This window comes from Olea europaea, chromosome 15 (assembly GCF_002742605.1).
Source record: "Olea europaea var. sylvestris chromosome 15, O_europaea_v1, whole genome shotgun sequence".
Lineage (NCBI taxonomy): Eukaryota > Viridiplantae > Streptophyta > Magnoliopsida > Lamiales > Oleaceae > Olea > Olea europaea.
Genome location: NC_036251.1, coordinates 6,315,245 through 6,334,959, shown reverse-complemented (window position 1 = coordinate 6,334,959; position 19,715 = coordinate 6,315,245). Strand labels below are relative to the sequence as shown.

Here is a 19,715-nt window from a genome sequence, read left to right as displayed (position 1 = left end):
CAAATTTAATCCCTTCATGGTTTAGAAAAAATCAAATTTTTAGTAAATTTTCAAAAGACACTATTCAATTCAATTATAAAAGTGGATTAAAATTTACGTTAAAGTTAACTATTAATTTTAACCACACATTTTATAAAACTCACAACTTTTGAATCACGATACATCAACTTTTATCAAAATTAACTAAAAATTGAATTTATCCAAACAGAGGCTAAAAGCGGATGAAACTTATAATTGAGAAGTTAACATAGGTATGAGAATCATAAAACATGTGATCAAAATGAGTTTTGAAAAGTTGAGACCAAACATAGACAAAAAAAAATTGTCAATTTAGTTCCATTTATGGTCTCCAAAGAGGCACAAAGATATAACCAAATGAAAATAGCAAGTATAACAACTAAAAATAAACAGGTAAATAAATGCACTAAAATTTAGTTCCTCAAAAAACAGATTATCGTGCCCTTAAAAGGGAGTTACTATATTTTTTTCTTTTGTCAAATTTTTATTTTCTTTTCTACAAAGCTGGCTAGGCGGCTTTCCACGAGCAGCAGCTGATGCATCAATTTCACTGGTCATCGAGCCTTGTCTTCTCCTTTATGAACTTCCCTGTCCATCTCTGAATAAGCCCCGTTTGGCCCCATTCTATCCAAATTTCAATGATTGAAATAATGTTTTTTGAAAAATGTGTGGTTGAAAAAGAATAAAAAGTTTTCAATTTACGTGTAATATTATTCTATGAAAGATTGTATGATTAAAAATAAAATAGAAAAAAAAAATGGGAGCCAAACGGGGCTAACTAAGAAATGTTTTCTTGGTCTTGTGCTGGATACGGAGAAAGCCCAACTCAACTTAAGCAAGGGGCTCGTTGCAAACTGGGCATAAAGCATGAAATTCTGTCTAACTATGTTTGATCGGGCCTTAAAGCCAATCCTTTTACCTCATCTTCATACTCAACACGTGCCTTCACATGAAGCTATCATTTTTAAGTAATATAGTTCTATCTTCTTGGTTAGAACCCTGCCGAGCAAGAACTCGTCAATACCATATTTCAGACTTCTTGAATCAGATAGTCAGCATGATGTATACAAGCATATTTTGCAATGAAACTCAACTCGTTATAATATTTTTTCTCAGTTGGCAAGTTAATATAGTGATTCCAATCGATAACAATTTAAGCAGAACAGAAGTTTCTGATAAGAAGTGTCAACAAACTAATGACTTTGTTTGGGTCTCCTTACAAGTTCCTTATAACTTAAAAGTCAAAGTCAAAGTCAAACTTTAATCTTAACCACATATTTCGAATGACTCACAACTATTGCCCACTTATCCAATGCTCTGTTCTATCCCATTATATCTTTAGCAACTTACAAGGAAAACCCAAACAAAGGCTAAACATAATTCCATCATCAGAAGCAACCACAATCATTGGAAAGAGTGTATTAAAGATTAAGGTAATTGCCATAGAGTAATTTTTGCATTCTGACCATTAAGAGATACTTCAAGCGACTACAATTGCCAATCTTTTCTTGAAAACCTGCGTAAAAATATATGAGTTGATGATAATAAGATATTTTCAATTGGAACCATTGTGAAGATGCCCTACCATTCTGAATTGCTCCAACTCTTTCTCCAGCAAGGCATTGATGTCTCCTGCTAATGGCTGCATATTATTAGGGGATAGAGACTCGTATCTTGCTTCACTGAGTACCTAAAAATCACATAAATTCAACACCAACCGCAAATCTTTACACCTTAACTTATTTTCCTTCAGAACAATTAATAGATTTGCAGGAAGTGGAGAAAATTTTAATAAGCAAATTGCCACTCCCAATATGGTAGGAAACTTGGTCTTCCCAGAAAGGTCTACTGATTGTACCTCAGTGACCAAGACAGGAAAGCCCATCAGCCTTGAATATGATATAAATATACATGCACACAACTTCCCCAGCCCAAAACCCAATGTACAAGTAAAACCAAAAAAGATAAGATGGAAAGGATATATAAATAATAAATGGGTTAGTTACTCATCAACTGATTACTTTGGGCCTGGAAAGACGCTCATTGAATGTACACATATAGAAGTACAAAATATTTGACCTTTTTTTCTCTGTTGTAATGGGCAAGTGGCATTTAGAAAGATATAGCATTCTTGAAACTGGCACGTTGCTCAACTGAAGGAGTCATGCAATAGAATGACCATTTCTTTAATGTGTGCAAGTTGAACTCAGAATGTTCCCTTCTGTAGCCAAGGATTAAATATCCAACATAGGTATGTCAATGCATTTAGAAGAGCTCAAAAAATGCATGCTGTCCCCCTCAAAACCCCGAACATGGAACAAAATAACAAAGAAATTAAGTGGAAGACAAAAAAGTAGATAGAAACAAAACCCTGTCTAACATATTGACATGACTATTTTGCACAGCAAAATCATAAGCAGTCCTATATATTAAACTGCAAAGTTTAAAACAAAATCACAAAGTTGAACAATAAGCTAACACAAAATGAACAGAGCAAGAGCAACTAGGCACCAGCCCCCAAGTGTAACCTGCCTGCTTCTGCTATATGGCTAAATTGGACAGTACAAAATGACACTCATCAAACAATCCGAATGTAGGCTTAATGATAACACCAGGCAGAAAAGCAATATACTTGAGAACCTTTCAACAGAGCACCAGCTCTGCCAAGCAAACAAGAACCATCTTTAGGGTTCAAGAAACCCCCAACTCCATAGTCTTTATGAAAGTCATACTCACCACTTGTAAGCACCGTACTTCAGAAGTTTTTCTCTAGTTGTCCTTTTATCATGTCAGAGTTTCTTCCACATTCATACATTATTCCAGTTTCAAAAATAAGTAAAAACATTCATATTGAGCTACGGCGCATGATGCACCGAAAAAACCTAGCTGACTTCTTTTCTGGGTCCCCAGGAACAAGCCTTGGTGCAAATTCATGAACTGCTCAATTTATTGGCTTTTAGAAATGCAGTTTTTTTTTCCTCTCTCTCTCTCTCTATGGGAAGCGAGCTAAAGCTGTGATTAACCTGCTCGAACAACACCAACACTGATACTCTGAAGACAAATTACAAAGATTTGAGCCCCCGTTCATCACTTGATACATAGCAATCACTGCAACCTGCTTCAACTATCATATCTATTCAGATATTTTATCCACTCCCAGCACCCTCATCAAAAAAGAAAAAAAGAACAATGAGATAAAATTGTCTAATTTTTAAATAATTAAAATTATAATTTTTCTATATTCAGCTGTAATTTTTCTTTCTTTCTCTTTGCACGCACCCTAAGCTGGTCTCATAGCATGAATTTTCAAATAACATAGCTCTCACAATCCCTGTCCTCACCACCCTCTGGAAATCTTCAACTTGCCAGTCAGATACACTGGAATTGGAACACTATTCTTATGCAAGTGTAAAAAGTCATCAAACTAGCTAAAACAAGAAGTCCGCTTCTCAAGAAGTATGAACAATATGAGTCATCTTACTAAAGTTTAAAAGTCGCCTTTTTGAAGATTCAAGAAATTACAGAACTTAAGAAAACTTTATAAACCCCCTTGTCAAAATACCAACCAATTGTCTCGAACAAACACTCTACATATGGGAACTAAAGTCAAATAAATAACTAAACTCAGTTTCACAATCTCCAATGATATCTCACTATATGTAGCAGAAGAATCAGCCAATCTTTGCAGAAATGCCTAATTTTAATCAGGTAGCATAGCAAAGTGTTAGTATATATTTTTAAGAGTGGAATTGCTTTTAAACTTTAAACCTTTTTCTTTTATCTATTTGGACAATCTTGTAAATCACATGTTCTTTAGTTTAGGTTTTAAACCATCATTCGTACAGAATATATACAATTTCATGTATGGAAAACAGGTGCTGCTTCCCTGCAATTCACAATGTTCATATGTTTCTTCTGAATATTTATACAAAGACCAGATCATTCCATCAAGCTGTAGATCCCACCAAATAAACTCACAGTAATATTCTGTAGTTACGTCTTTGACAAGTTCTACAAGCAGATAGAAAGCAAAAACAATGGAATCCTGACCAGTAATAAATTAGAGATTTTTCACCAAAAACTAGAAATCTTATGCGAAATATAAAAACTTTACACCTTAATTTCATAAAAAATCTGTTTCCAAATATGGAAGTTTCTAAGCAATAAATGGCCGAAATAACATGCATAATTGCAAGAGGCATTTTTCATATCCTATCTCTTCAATCACAAAAAATAGGAGACGCCTTGCCAACTGCAGAGATTATGGGTATCAACGTTCAATTTGCTTTAGGAGAATTCAAAAGAGAGAATAGAAGAAAGAAAAACAAAAGTTTTTCCATAAAGAGATTATTTTACCAATTCAAAACCTTCAGGAGAATGTGCAAATTCCATGTTCTGAAAATCCACAGGAAGGCATTGCTGCACTGCTGTAGATACACGTATAATTATACACAGGATTCTAAATTTCTGCTTTACCTAACACTCGAGAGAAAAGATCAACTTATCAATAACAAGAGAATATCCAATATCAAAAAAATAAATCGGTAACAAGTCGGCATGCACTCATATAAACACACGGAATACAGACCTCTACAATAGATCCTTCAAGAGAATTAGATTTTGGAAACTTTTTTCTATGGTGTCTCACCAGCAATGCTATTAACTGAAATGTTTTACAATGTCATTAGCATCCAGAAAACTTGCAAAATCCAACATGGAGAACAGAACAAAACTTAAGTAGGCCAAATACCTCAACCTCTTTATGATTATAACCATGGAGGTGATCTCCATTCTGCACAGTAAAAGCACGACAGCCAAAATTAGTTTAACTGAAAAGTACGTATTATATTTCACGTGATGCATGGGTAATGATCATCCTCAACTGATTCTGAAACATAGCCAAGGAATACTATGTACAATTTGGAACTTTGGGGAAATCAATTCATGTTAATCTTTCATTCTCTTGCTTTCTTTACCGTATAATGAAACATCATCTACCTCCAGCTAAATTGCATGATATCTTAACAACTAAAATCCAATTCCATATGCCACATGATCAATCAAAAGCATTAATAAAGGACTTCATACCATAATAACACGATAAGATTGCTTATGGTAACCCTTCTTGCCGGTACATAACCCAATATTGTGAAGCAAACAAGCAGCTTCTAGATACTCGAGATCACCTTCATCCAACCGTACTAAAACCTTATTGCTGTCGTTCTCACCATTGTTGTGAAGCTCATTCCACTTTCTTAAGCCTTCAAACATCTCCTGCAGAAACCAACTTAATAAACAATGGCATCGGTTCCAACCACAAATCCGTAAAAATGTTCAGAATATCCATACCCTTGCAATGCCCGCACATATAGCAGCAGCCCTCATTCTTTTCTTATTATTAAATCTTGATGCCAGTCTGACCACCGACCTCCACCGAGCATTCGCATTCAGATCAAATCCCTCGAAAACCCGTCCTAACATCTCTGTAATTACACCCTCCCCTAATGCATATCCAGATACCTCCATCTCCTCAATCTCAAGCCTTTCAAATATGTCATCCAATAAAACTGTTCCGGCCAAAATGAACCCAGCTCGGCTCTTAAAAAAACCTTCCCTCCTTCCCCTCCCTCCCATTTCCTTCTCTTCCTCACACAACCTCTCAACTAAACCCTTCAACTCCTCCCTACTGAATTTCCATTCTCTTTTATAAAATTCCTCAAATACTCCAACATGTTCATCTACATTGCTGGCATACCCTTTACAAACAGCCTTCTCAATTGCCTTAATTGTACCCGAGGAACCTATCACTACATCTATCTTAAACTCCTTAATTTCCTTGATTAAACCAGAATTTTCGATCTCTTTCTGAATGTGTTCTCGCATTCTCGTAATTTGGGTGAAATTTTGGGTTAAAGTTACATGACCTAATTTCAATGATTTAGAGAACAACACTTTTCCCTTAAAGCCCACTGTGAATTCAGTAGAGCCCCCACCAATATCAATTGTAAGAACCGTAGAGTGGAAAACCGAATAGAACTGGAGAACGCCAAGGTAAATGAGGCTGGCCTCTTCGATGCCAGAGAGGATTTCTATCGGGTGCCCGAGTTTCTCGCGGGCTGAATCGAGGAACTGGGTCTGGTTTGAGGCTTCGCGTACGGCAGAGGTGGCGACGAAGCGGTAATTGGAGGAGGGGAGGCGGTGGGAGTGAAGAATTTGTTGAAATTTCAGGAGGGCGGAGATTGCACGGTGGATTGAGGCGGCTGAGATGGTGGGCTTAGCGGTGGCAGTAGTGGTGTCAAGCCCGAGGAGTACGGGTTCTTTGATATGGTTGAGAGTGAGAAAGCGACCAGAGGAGGGATCAGTGCTAACGATCAGGAGTTTGAAGGAGTTTGTGCCCATATCCACAGCGGCGAAGAGGTTGCTCTTCGTGGTGGTGGCCGGCGTAGGTGGAGGGAAACTGGACGACATTTTCTTTACCTGGAAATTACTTTGCACATATTTGGCTCTCTTCTCCAAAAAGTTTTATAAAATAAATAATTGAATAATGGAAGCCAGCCCGACCTGATTTGAGCTGGTTCAAGAATGATCAGTGGAGAATAGTGTCAAGTTCGATCGTCTGTCTCAATGATCCAAGAAGATGAGGAGTGTAAGCAAAATCCACCAATTCGTACTGAAACCTTCGGGGAACTATTGACAAAATGAGACAAGTGTGTCAAAAATCAATCAATTATCTTTACTTAAGAATTATGTCAAACTATTTCCATACTTATCGCAAAATTGGAAATATTAATACATTTTTCTCTTTTTTTTAAATAATGTATTTTTTAATAAAATAATATTATACGTAAATAATAATAAAGATTCATTCTTTTTGAACTACACATTTCCCAAAAACTACTATTTAAACATGCATTTTATCCAAATTTATCATTATAATGGTTGTCAAACAGGGGATAATATTTTGCCTTATATTTCAATCATTTATAATTAAATCTAAGCATCCATTTGAAAATCATTATTTGAGAAAAATGAAGGTTTGATTAGTGATTTTTAAAAGAATGTATAATGAGCCATGCTACATACTTTGATTTACACTTTGGCTTACACTCCTGCATGTTGGCAAATTTGAATATATTGATCTTAAAAACACTTTTTCCAATCAATGGTTAGATTTTTAATACATAGGAAATGTCAACCAAGCTGTACACATTTGGGTGTAAAAGTAGTCTTATTTATGTATAATTAAAAGAGTAAAAAAATTGAAATTTACATGCATAATATTTTATGTGTGAATGTATGATTAAAATGAGAATATAGAAAAAAAGAGTTTGAAAATAATAAATGCCTTTAGATAATTATACATCATCTACTTTGCTTTGTTGTTCGATCGAAAGTTTTAAAAAATTTATTGATATTTGTTTAAAAAATTGAGAAATTGGTAGAACTATTATAGAAAGTCACATATTATCCGCACTAGATAGAAATAAAGTTAATTCCTCTTTACAGATCAAGAAGCTAATTAGTGAGTTTTCTATTACTCAGTGTCGGAGTTTCTTGATAAAAGATCCTGAACAAAGATAAAAAATAGTAAGAATCTCAAAGTTGCATTTAGACTTTGTAATAACTAAAATAAGACTTTTTCTTACTAGAATTTAGTTAGCATTTAGAGTTTTTGTACTATAATTTAATTGAGCATAAGACTTTTTTTAATTTTACTAACTAAAATTTAATTAGCAAGACTTTATTTCTTGATATGAAATCGGTTCTTAAATTTTCTAAAAGATAAATTATCTAAAAATTCTAAAGTATCTAAATTTTCGTCAAATTCTGGATCTGAGAGGCATATATATATAAGACTTTTAGGCTAAACAGATAGATAATTATAAATATATAAATACTGTAAATACTACACCATAGAAAATAGCGGCTGCATCAATTTAATTAACCAAACCAAACATTCTGATGTTTTAATGTCAGTTGCCAATTTCCCAAATTAGCTGCTTGTCATGTTTATTTAGCACATAATCTCCTTGTTCTGGTCATTAAAAAATTTAAGTTGCTGATGATAGTTTGTCTTCGATTGCAAGAAGAGGTTTGATGGTAATATCAGAAGATTTTGTTGTAAGATCCATTCTTCATCTATCTAATCTTCTTCTTGCAATCTTTTTGTAAGTTTGAAAATTTATCGATGACTCTTAACTGTTTTGTCAAATTTCTTAATTCTCACTATGGTTTCATGATCAATATTTGAAAAAAAAAAAAATAAATTTGATTATACTAAGTGTTGGAAATTTATTGTTCAAAAAAAAAAAAAAAAAAAAAAGGGCTTAACCATGCGGTTGCATGAGGCCCTCCCGAGAATGGGAGAGCTGACAAAGCTATAACCATGCGATCACATGGTTATTGACAACTAACCGCTGGGTTAGTTTTTTGATCTTTTTTATTTGAAATTGGTGGTTTTTCATCATTGTTTTGCATCATTTCGTAAAAAATTTGTCAAGGCCTATAAATACGTGATTCAAGTGTAAGAAAGAAATATTGAGTTCCATTGAAATTGATCCCCAAATTATACTTCCAATATTGAGAAAATTTATCACATAATCCTTCCATTTTTCACTTGTTCATTGTGAAGAAACACCTTTGCTTTTTGGCGTTCTTCTTATCAAGGCTTGTTTAATTCTACAAACTATTTGCCGAAAATCCTTAGAAAGCATTGGAAAGGAGGCAAATAACGTTTGAGAACAGCGAGATTAATTTCGTGTTCAAACCTTCGTTGTTTATTCTATATTCTTCACTTTGTTGTTCTTTCAATTTTTCTTCCCTTCTGCATTAATTTTCAACAATCTCAAACATTATTTGATTACTATTATTGCAATGGAGACGAAATCTACATTTGATACTATCAAAATGATGAATCAAGACCCGGTACGCTTGAACAGATTCGATGGCGCAAATTTCACAAGATGACAAGACAAACTTAAATTTCTGTTAACGTCCTTGGAAATCTTCTACGTGCTTGATCTAAAACTGGAGCCCATTCTCGATGCAACTGACAAGGATATCGAATAAATTCGCGTAGAAAGGAAGAAGCGGGAAGAGGACGAATTGATATGTCGTGGCCATATCCTAAATGCATTATCTGATCGCCTCTATGATCTCTACACCAACAATACATTGGCAAAAGAAATCTGGTATGCACTAGAAAGCAAATACAAAGTCGAGGAAGAAGGTACCAAAAAGTTCTTAATATCTAAGTATTTTGATTTCAAATTTTTGGATAATATACCATTATTGCCTCAAGTACGTGAGTTACAAATAATTGTAAACAAACTGAAAGCGGTGAAAATCGAACTTCCCGAAACTTTTCAAGTGGGAGCAATTATTGTTAAACTTCCTGGTTCTTGGAAAGGATATAGGAAGAAGATTCTTCACAATTTCGAAAATTTTTCTTTGAAAGATATACAAAAATATCTTTGTATTGAGGAAGAATCAAGAGAAAGAGATAAGATTGAAAATTCTTATGATAGCCCTTCAAAGGCTAATGCCGTGAACAATGTGGATAACTACAACAAATTTAAAAAGAAAAGAAAATTTCTTGGTCCTAAAAAGGATCAAGGAAAGTTCAAAAATAAAGTCAAAGGACCTTGCTATGTTTATGAAAAATCGAGACACTGTGCCAAGGATTGTAGACATAGGAAACAACAAAAGAATGAAGGATAAGTGAACTCCATTGATGAGATTATCGCCACGGTGAGCGAAATCAATGCAATCCAAGGCAAAGTTTTGGGCTGGTGGTACGATACATGTGCTACAATCCATATATGTTATGATAAGTCTCTTTTCAAAACTTATCATGACATTGAAGACAATCAAGAAATACAAATGGGAAAAAATGAAGGAAGATCAAAGGAGATTGGCAAAGGAAATGTGGAACTCATTTTCTCTTCGGGAAAGAAGATCACTTTGACAAATGTCTTGCATGTATCGAAAATGAATAGAAACTTAGCAAGTGGTGTACTATTGGAAAAATCTGGAATTAAATCTGTTTTTAAATCTGGAAAACTTATATTAACCCATAATGGGCACTTTGTTGGAAATGGCTATTCCACCGAAGGAATGGTCAAAATATGTACTGTTGAGGATAACTCAAATAAAGTTAAATCTTTTGCATATGTTACTGATTCATTTAATTTATGGCATTGTAAATTAGCACATATATGAGTTAATACTATGAAAAGAATGATTAAATGTGGATTAATACAATGTGATATGGACAACTTTGAAAAATGTGAAATATGTGTTAAATCAAAAATGATTAAGAAGTCATTTCATAGCGTAGTAAGAACAACAAGATTACTTGAACTTGTTCATTCCGACATATGTGAATTGAATGGAATGTTAACTAGAGGCGATAATAGATATTTTATTACTTTTATTGATGATTGTTCTAAATATACCTACGTGTACTTATTAAAACATGAGGATGAAACCTTTAGTGCTTCTAAGACTTATAAGATTGAAGTTGAAAATCAATTAGGAAGAAAATTAAAGATTTTAATAAGTGATAGAGGTGGAGAATATTTTTCTAATGAATTTAACATGTTTTGTGAACAAAATGGAATAATACATCAAGCTTCTATTCCTATAACACTGGAACAAAATGGATTAACAGAAATAAAGAATAGAACTCTTTTGGAAATGATAAATGTAATGTTGTTAAATTCTGAATTACCCTTTAACCTATGGGGTGAAGCCTTACTTAGTGCTTGTCATATAACAGATAGGATTCCTATGAAAAAGAATAAAATTTCTCTATATGAAATTTGAAAAAATAGAAAACCAAATATTAGTTATTTTAAAGTGTGGGGATGCCTTGCCTATTGTAAGAATATGGATCCTAAGATAACCAAGTTAGGTTATAGAGGTATCAAATGTGCTTTTGTGGGATATGCTCTCAACAGCAAAGTCTATAGATTATTAAATCTAGAAACAAATGTTATAATAAAATCAAGATACGTGGATTCTTCGAGGATATAATGGTGGCTAGGGAATCTGAAAATAATAATAAGGATATTTCAATCTTTAGAAGCTCACTAGAAGAAACATTCATTAAAGATGTTGAAATTGAACCTCAAAGAAGTAAAAGAACTAGAAAAGAAAAGAACTTAGGATCAGATGAAATAGATCCCCAACTTATTTCTTTTTACTTAGTAGAATGAGATAGAAAGGATGTTGTAAGAACAATTCCCCGTGTTCTTCAAGTGGAAAGTGATCCTAAGACTTATAAGGAAACGGTGCAATCTAGAAATTGCATGTTCTAGAAAGAAGCTATAAACAACGAAATGGATTCTATCATTTCGAATAACACTTGGGAAATAGTTGACTTGCCCACAGGATCTAAGGCTATTGGTTGCAAGTGAGTGTTTAGGAAGAAATACAATTTCGAGGGATCTCTTAATACCTACAAGGCTAGATTAGTAGCTAAATGATATCGTCAAAGAGAATGAATTGATTATTTTGACACATATGCACCCGTAGCTAGGATAACCTTGATTAGGATCTTGTTTGCGTTAGCATCCATTTATGACCTACATGTTCATCAAATGGACGTCAAGACGGCATTCCTAAATGGAGATCTCGAAGAAGAAGTCTATATGGAACAACCAGAAGGGTTCGTTCTACCGAAAAATGAACATAAAGTGTGTAAATTAATTAAATCCTTATATGGACTAAAGCAAACTTCTAAAAAGTGGCATAAGAAATTTGACTTTAAAATAATGTCAAGTGGATTTAATCACAATTCGGTACACGAAAATGAATGAAAATATATTCACGTTAGTATGTCTATATGTTGATAATATGATAATCATTAGCAATAATATAGATGGGATCAAAGAAACAAAATTGTTTCTATCCTCTAATTTCAAAATGAAGGATCTTGGAGAAGTTGATACTATTCTTGGTATCAAAGTTAAAAATGATAGTGGGGGTTTTACATTAAGCCAATCACACTATGTTGAGAGTGTGATAAACAAATTCAAACATTTGAATATTAAGGAGGCTAACACTCCTATAGATTCAAATATTAAATTGATAAAAAATGAAGGTAGAGGAATTGCATAAATAGAATACGCAAGTGCAATTGAAAGTCTTATGTACGCATTACAATGTACAAGACTTGATATAACATTTGCTGTAAGTAAACTAAATAGATTTACTAGCAATCCAAGCTCAAAACATTGGAAGGCCATCGGTAGGGTTTTTGGTTACCTAAAGAAAATAAAAAATCTTGGGCTACAATCTATAAAATTTCCTAAAATCTTGGAAGGATATACTGACGAAAGTTGGATATCGAGAGTAGGAGAGAATAAATCTACTTCAGGTTGGATATTCACTCTTGAAAGAGGTGCAGTTTCTTGAAAGTATAATAAACAAACTTGTATTACTCATTCAACTATGGAATCGAAATTTGTAGCATTGGCCAAAATTGGGAAAGAAGTTGAGTGGCTAATAGATTTATTATATGAAATACTTTTAGATATAAAGGATATTTCTTCTATACCTATCTTGTGTGATAGTCAAGCCACTCGAGCTCGAGCATATAACGAAGTATATAATGGAAAGTTTAAACACATGAGTCTAAGACACGAGTATGTACGGAAATTAATCAAACATGGAGTAATTTCTCTTACGTTTGTTAAGCCTAGTGAGAACTTAATTGATCCATTTACGAAACCTCTCATAAAAGAGTTAGTGAGATCAACATCAAGTAAAATGAGATTAAAACTCCTCAAATAGATCCACCAATAACTGCAATCTCACAAAAATATACTAAACTAGTGTATATATAGATTCAAGAGGTAACAACAAATTATTCGATAAGTACATGGATTCAACACTATTAAATATATCTAATACTATCTTTGAAAAATAGTTTTGGTTGTTACCGTTGAGAGAGATGAGTAAAAATAAACTCTTAATGAAGTTCAGTACGAAGTACAAGTATCTGTAAAAGTAACAAAGATACTGAAAGAACTTCACCTATGTAAACTTCGAGGAGGTGCCACCTCATTAGAGAGTTAGAGTTTCTCTCTCTTTAAAAGTTCAATGCAATAGGATTAGTGCAAGACCATATTAGCACTAAACGAGTTAGAAGAACTAGTGAAAAGCTTAACACTTATGTGTGTGATTTCATCGGTATTGTCATAAAGAATAATTGGTTCAAGACACACTAGCCACCTGGAATTCCGATAATACTTTATGAGATTTATACTATGAATAGATTCAAATTGAAAGATATCTAATTCTTATGCATAAATGTTGATATTTAATTATGTGATTAAAATAGATTTTGAATAAGTGAGGGATTGTTGGAAATTTATTGTTCAAAATCAAAGGAAAAAAAGGAGGGGCTTAACCATGAGACGGCATGGATTAAGCCCATGCGTTCGCATGAGGCCCTCCCGAGAATGGGAGGGCTGGCGAAGCTATAACCATGCGACAACAATGCGACCGTGGCTATAGCCCATGCGGTCACATAGTTATTGACAACTAACTGTTGGATTAGTTTTTTGATCTTTTTTATTTGAAATTGGTGGCTTTTCATCCTTGTTTTGAACTTGCCAAGGCTTATAAATAGGTGATTCAAGTGCAAGAAAGAGATATTGAATTCCATTGAAATTTATCCCTAAATTATACTTCCAATATTGAGAAAATTTATCACATAATCCTTCCATTTTTTACTTGTTCATTGTGAACAAACACCTTTGCTTTTTGGTGTTCTTCTTATCAAGGCTTGTTTAATCTTAGAAATTATTTGCCGAAAATCCTTAAAAAGCATTGGAAAGGAGGCAAATAACGTCTGAGGGCAACGAAATTAATTTCGTGTTCAAGCCTTCGTTGTTTATTTTATATTCTTCCCTTTGTTGTTCTTTCAATTTTCCTTCTCTTTTGCATTAATTTTCAACGTTAAGATGATTGATGAAGTCTATTATTTTGATGACAACTTCAAAAGTGAACAAGCTCAAATTACGAGACTTAAACTAAAGATCTTATGCTTGCTCAAAAAATTCTTCTACCTCAAATTCTTTGGGGGGGGGGGGTTGTCATATTCTATGTTTTAATTGTATTTAAACATTGAAAGAACACGTCAGTAACAAAGAGCTCAAAAAAAAGTTCAACTAGCAAAATCACCATTGGGTTTGTAACATTTAAATAATACCATACTGCAACAAATATGAAGGAAATTTTGCAATTTTGCTACACTCACATTCTGTTTAACATACTGAATGACATTCTACATATAACAATCAGTTTTGTCATTGATTTCTCCAACACTCATTTAAATCAATGGCCTTGATTTTTACACCTCACAGGATGTAATCCAATATGTACACCTTGAATGTACCGGTAGATTAATCCGAAATTTTATTGACTTGGAAGAATGCAGATGAACTTCTTTGCCATAAAATTTGTCTGGGAAAAAAAGTCATTTCGATTTTCTATAGCTTTACTTTGTGCATGCAAATTTACTACCATCTTTAACTTTGATTTTGATGTCAAACGCATAAAAGTTAAATCAAACTTTCTTTTGAATCTTTCATCCAGACCAAATCTTCCATGTGTTAGTCCTATTCACAACTCCATCATTTGTATGAATCCATCTTCATCCAGAAATCATGCTTAAAGTAATTGGGATCTTGAATTTTTTTGATAAGTAAATTTTGTATAGTCTAATTTGAGACTTGTATGTTACTAACATGTTTTGATATTATTTTACCGTAATGCAAATTAGAAAGCACCGTCAACGCGTCATTTTTTTGAGAAGTACTGACACAGCATAGGTTCACAGGCAAATAAAAAAGAATTAATTATTATTATTATTTTTATGTCTTTGAGTTTAACATATCCATAGACTTCTTCTTGAAGTTTAACGATTTACTTCGCGCCTTTAACCTTCAAGAAATCTCCTACTCCAACTACATAAAAATTGCATGGTACTTAAAGATATTAGGCTATGTTTGATAGCCATTTATTTTCTAGGGAAAATGGAAAACAAATTTCAACTTCTACTTTTGGCTTGTTTGATTGACAAATTTTTTCAAGAAATTCGTTTTCCACCTTTGGCCGCCACGTGAGCATTTCTAGCTTTTTCTTGAATTCGAATTCTCATCATTCGTTTTCTGGGTTACTGTAGCATTTTTTTTCGATTTTTTTTTATGCAATGGAAATAAATTCTAAGAATTATTGTAAAAAAATATTTCCCTTTAACTAACAATTTTCATATAAAACAAAATCAAACGAATACAAAAAAAATAGATGTTTTTCTTAACTTTTTTTTTGGTTGACAATTGAAACAAATTTTATCCCCAATACCAGTAAATTCTATCATTTTAATTGACAATTTTCATGTAAAACAAAACAAAACGAACACTAAAAAATAATTTTATTTCAACATTTTTCACGTGGAAAATTATACCAATCAAACACAATAATTTACAAGTCCCAATAAAATAATTTCCAAGCAATTCAATTATCTGGAATTCGTTTTCAATTCAATTCAATTCCATCTTTGTAATCAAACGGACCTTTAGAGTTATTCTCTTAGGCGTGACTGTTTGGGTTGAATGGAAGGAGAAAGATGAGATTAATGCCCCTTAGACTTCAAAAATGAGCCTTTTGCCTTTAATTTTTTTTTTTATTGAAAATGAATAATTCCAAGTATACGTGGCTTCTATTGCCGCACGGACCGCCATATATACTGCCTACTATAGGTTGGTAGCGATTATGAGTAGCATTATTTTTATATTAATTCAAATAACTTTATTAATACAGGAAGTCAAAAAGAAATCAGACTAAATTGAGACAATGTCCAACCCAAGACTATTTCCTAGAAAATATCCCAATAGTTTTTGGTGTTTAATAATCCAAGCAATTGCTTAGTACTTTTACTCTGTACCCTTCAAGCGTAATGTATGTTTGGCCGAGCTTAAAATATTCACTATTAAGTAAATTTACAATAAATAAATGGGCCCAAAAAACCTCTACATTAAAAATAACCTCTTTTCTAGGCAATTTTGGATGGACATTGAAAGTGATTAACTGATGTGAGTGCATGTTCACTTCCTGGATGATAGTAACATAATAAATAAAAAATTAAAATAGTAAATAAAAAAAATATTTTTGCTATCAAATCAATGAATTTAAAAGGTTATGGACGTGTTTGAGTATTTTTAATTTTGAAAAACGTATTATGGAATAGTAGATTGATGGAAAATGTATAGTTAAAAAAGAATAGAATTTTTTTTATTTACGTGTAATATTATTTTAATAAAAAATATGTGATTGAAAATGAGTACATATTTGAGCCTCATTATTAATCTAAGAATGCATTTTATAATAGTAGACTGATAGAGAATGTGTGATTAAAAAATAAATAAAAATTTTGAGTTAGAGTTTAATATTATTTTATTGAAAAATATGTGGTTGAAAAGAAAGAAAAAAATGAATTTTAAAAATGATGGACGTCGAACAATATTATGTGTCCTCTCTCTTCTATTAAAATATTATTACGTTGCTTCTTTTTTAAAATATTTCATAAAGAACTCAATTTTTACAATGTCAAACTCGTTAGAACGCGTATAGGATCTAGAAAAATTGACCTCTTATTCTATATGACTATATGCATGTATCCAAAGACCTTGGATTGAAATTCAAGGGCTAATTGTAATTTTGTCTCTATAAAATTTTTCACAACTATCCACTTTTAATTCAAAATTTTCAATTTATTTTAATAATACTTGGTTAAAAATTAATAATTTATTTAAACTTGATTCGATAAAAGAAGCGAAACAAGCTCAAATAAATTTTCAAATACATAAAGTTTTCAAATGGCTCCGAGAAGAGTATGAATTTTAATTTTGCTTGAACAATATCTAATTTTAATTGAGAGCCTGTTTGAGACATATTATAATGAGAATGAGAATGAGAAATAGAGCCGTTATGGGCCCCACATTAGAGATAGAAATTCAAAAATGGTGGTTTGATGTGATGGATAACGGTCATATTTTTCATTTTAATGAGGTAAAAATGTGGTTTAAACAGGGGCTGAATCTAGTTATTTAAATTTTGAAATTTACTAACACCCAATTTTTACTTATGAAATTCAACACGGTTGTAGTTCGTACGTCTAAGATGGTCAATAAGTATTTTAAATTTTTATTAATTATATTTATGTTTTCACTATAGAAATTAGTAGTCAAAACAAAAGAACTCAAAACTTGTGAGACAAGAAACCAACATGTATGACATTATTAATATATTGATACAAATAAAAAAGACAAAATTTTCTTTCGATATTATTTAAAAAAATATTTTTCTTCTTCAATATTATTCAATAGCGATTACGATCCTCTACCTTTCACTTACCAATTAAAAAATTGTAATTAAATACAAAACAAATGCTAATCTCGAAAAAAAATTAAAAAAATATTCACGCGACTTGATATTACTTATATTTGAACTAGGCAAATAACCGACATAGTATTTAAACCAAAGTTATAAAAAAATTGATCAAACATTTCAACTAGAAAAATCAATAACTCCTAAAATTCCGTCAAAGCTTTTATAATTATGTCGCTATGAATGTTACAAAAAAAAAGGGTAGGCATGTGATTTATAAAAATCCACACCTTGCTATGTCCTAACCATCTGGTATTCTATTTTCGTTATTCATTGAACTTGCAGTAAATAATCCTCCTTTTATTGAATTATTGCCATATAATCATAAGGATAAATTTTCAATTAGTTATCTACCAACCCATTGCTTAAATACTTAAAATTTTCTTTTTCGAGTAAATATTCGAATTCTAAATTTGTCAAAAATTATAATTGCTTATAATTTCGTCAAACTATATTTTTATTTTTTCTAAAAATTCTTCTAAATATGTAAAGTACTTTAAAAAATTATCTGAACAAATTCAAAAGCTTTTTAAAATTAAAATCAACTTTTAACTTTCAAAAGACAAACGACCCTTTCAAATTATTTAGCCCCTATTTGATTCCCTCTAATTTACTTACATTGTTTATCATACTCATTTCAATGATACATTTATATAATAAAATATTTGGACGTAAATTCAATAACGAAAGTCAAAATTTCTCATCACACCCACAACTACACAAATGACCTCCCCAACACACACACACACACACACAGACTTTGCAAGTCTTCTTTTTGGCTTTTCATTTTAGGGAAATTTATAGTAGAGGTTCCAAATTTTTAAAAAATATGCAATCAAGTCTTGAACCTTCTAATCTTAGCACCTACATCGCAAATATTTAGCTCTTGTTTGGTACCATTTTCACCACATTTTTAGAAGGTTTTTGCCCATTGAAATAGTAAGTGGCCCCATATACAGCCCTTTTTTTACTCAACAACATGGAAATTCCTTGAAATGCCCCTCTTTAACTTTGAAATAAATGTTAAAAAGGTAATTTTGTTTTGAATGGACGCACCTACATCTTTACTGTATAATGGTTAGAATTCTTCTAAAAATGAGAAACAAAATGACAGACAAACACAAGCTTAATAAATGTATTTCGAAATTACTTTTAACAATTTTTGTTTCGAAAACATGTCAATTAATCAAAAATCAAACGTCTAAATTTACTTTGACCAATTGTTTACTTATTTTAATTGTTTTAAGGGAAAAAAATGTAAAGAAACCCTTTTGCCCTCATTAAAATTGGTTAAATCAAGGTTAGACATTTGACTTTTGATCAATTCACAGATTTTTTTAAGAAATCGATAGAGGTCCCTATTTTGCACGTTTATTAAAATTTTTAGGATGTAAATATTAAGATTAGAAGGTTTGGGACTTGACTGCTTATTTTTGAAAGGTTTGGATGCCACCTAGACTCACTTAGCAAAGTCACTATTTATTCACCTAAACGCGCCACCCTCTCTCTCCCACGAGAGCTTCGCCGTGTCGAATTTTCCGCGGTACTTCTGTTTACTCCGCAGGTATATTTGTATATATCACACCTCTCGCTATCGAACTAGTCAGCCACCCCGCGTCGCTTTATCGCGTTATTCTCTCTCTTGCCTATTTTTTCTTATTATACTTGTTTTTGTGATTTCCTAGATTTGTGTTCCGTTAGTAGCTTTCAGATTTTACGCGCTTGTTCAATTGATTGTGATGTTTAGTTGGTAGAATCTCAATTAATTTTGTTTCAGTCAAGATTATATTTATACACACACACACACACACATAATGTTAACTATAATGAAGCGGCCCTCAGGGCACATCCGAGTTGGTGGAACAATCACTTCGTTGGGACGCTGGAAGCAAGGGTGGAGAGTTCGATTCCTGGAGTTAACACTGGGTGCTAAAATGGAGGGGAAGCCATTTGGTTGAACAAACGCCCAGCGAGGAGAGCTCTCTTTGCGGAAGGAGTCCAAATGAGTTGTGGGAACCTGGGAGCCAACAAGGGCACATCCTGCGATTTACCTCCCTGAGATGCTGAGGGGCCGGAGGTTCAGGGACAAGGATCTAGTCGGACGCAAGCCCGGACACCTTGTAAAAAAAAAACTATAATGAAGCGTGTCAAAAATCCCTTTTATAGGATCAATTTTCTGAATCTTGATTGTCGAAGAAATTTAATGCCAGACCCCACAAGGCCTACGCGGCTACGCC

At 32.7% G+C, this 19,715-nt stretch overlaps 1 protein-coding gene across 3 annotated transcripts; it reads right to left on the bottom strand.

The window, feature by feature from the left end:
* Nucleotides 1-1,137: 1,137 nt before the first annotated feature.
* LOC111409969 (exopolyphosphatase) lies at nt 1,138-6,741 on the bottom strand. Of its 3 annotated transcripts, XM_023040105.1 has the most exons (8): nt 6,580-6,740; nt 5,368-6,495; nt 5,107-5,292; nt 4,769-4,810; nt 4,607-4,681; nt 4,375-4,494; nt 1,604-1,708; nt 1,138-1,534 (listed from the first exon to the last, which is right to left on the bottom strand). In XM_023040105.1, the coding sequence occupies exons 2-8, from the start codon at nt 6,484-6,486 to the stop codon at nt 1,499-1,501; spliced, it is 1,683 nt and encodes a 560-aa protein (XP_022895873.1). In that variant the 5' UTR covers nt 6,487-6,495; nt 6,580-6,740; the 3' UTR covers nt 1,138-1,498. The 3 variants fall into 3 exon arrangements, 2 of the variants coding, with proteins under 2 accessions (XP_022895873.1, XP_022895872.1); XR_002705588.1 differs by having other exon boundaries at nt 4,375-4,445; nt 5,368-6,741; XM_023040104.1 differs by having other exon boundaries at nt 5,368-6,740.
* Between the last annotated feature and the right edge of the window lie 12,974 nt (nt 6,742-19,715).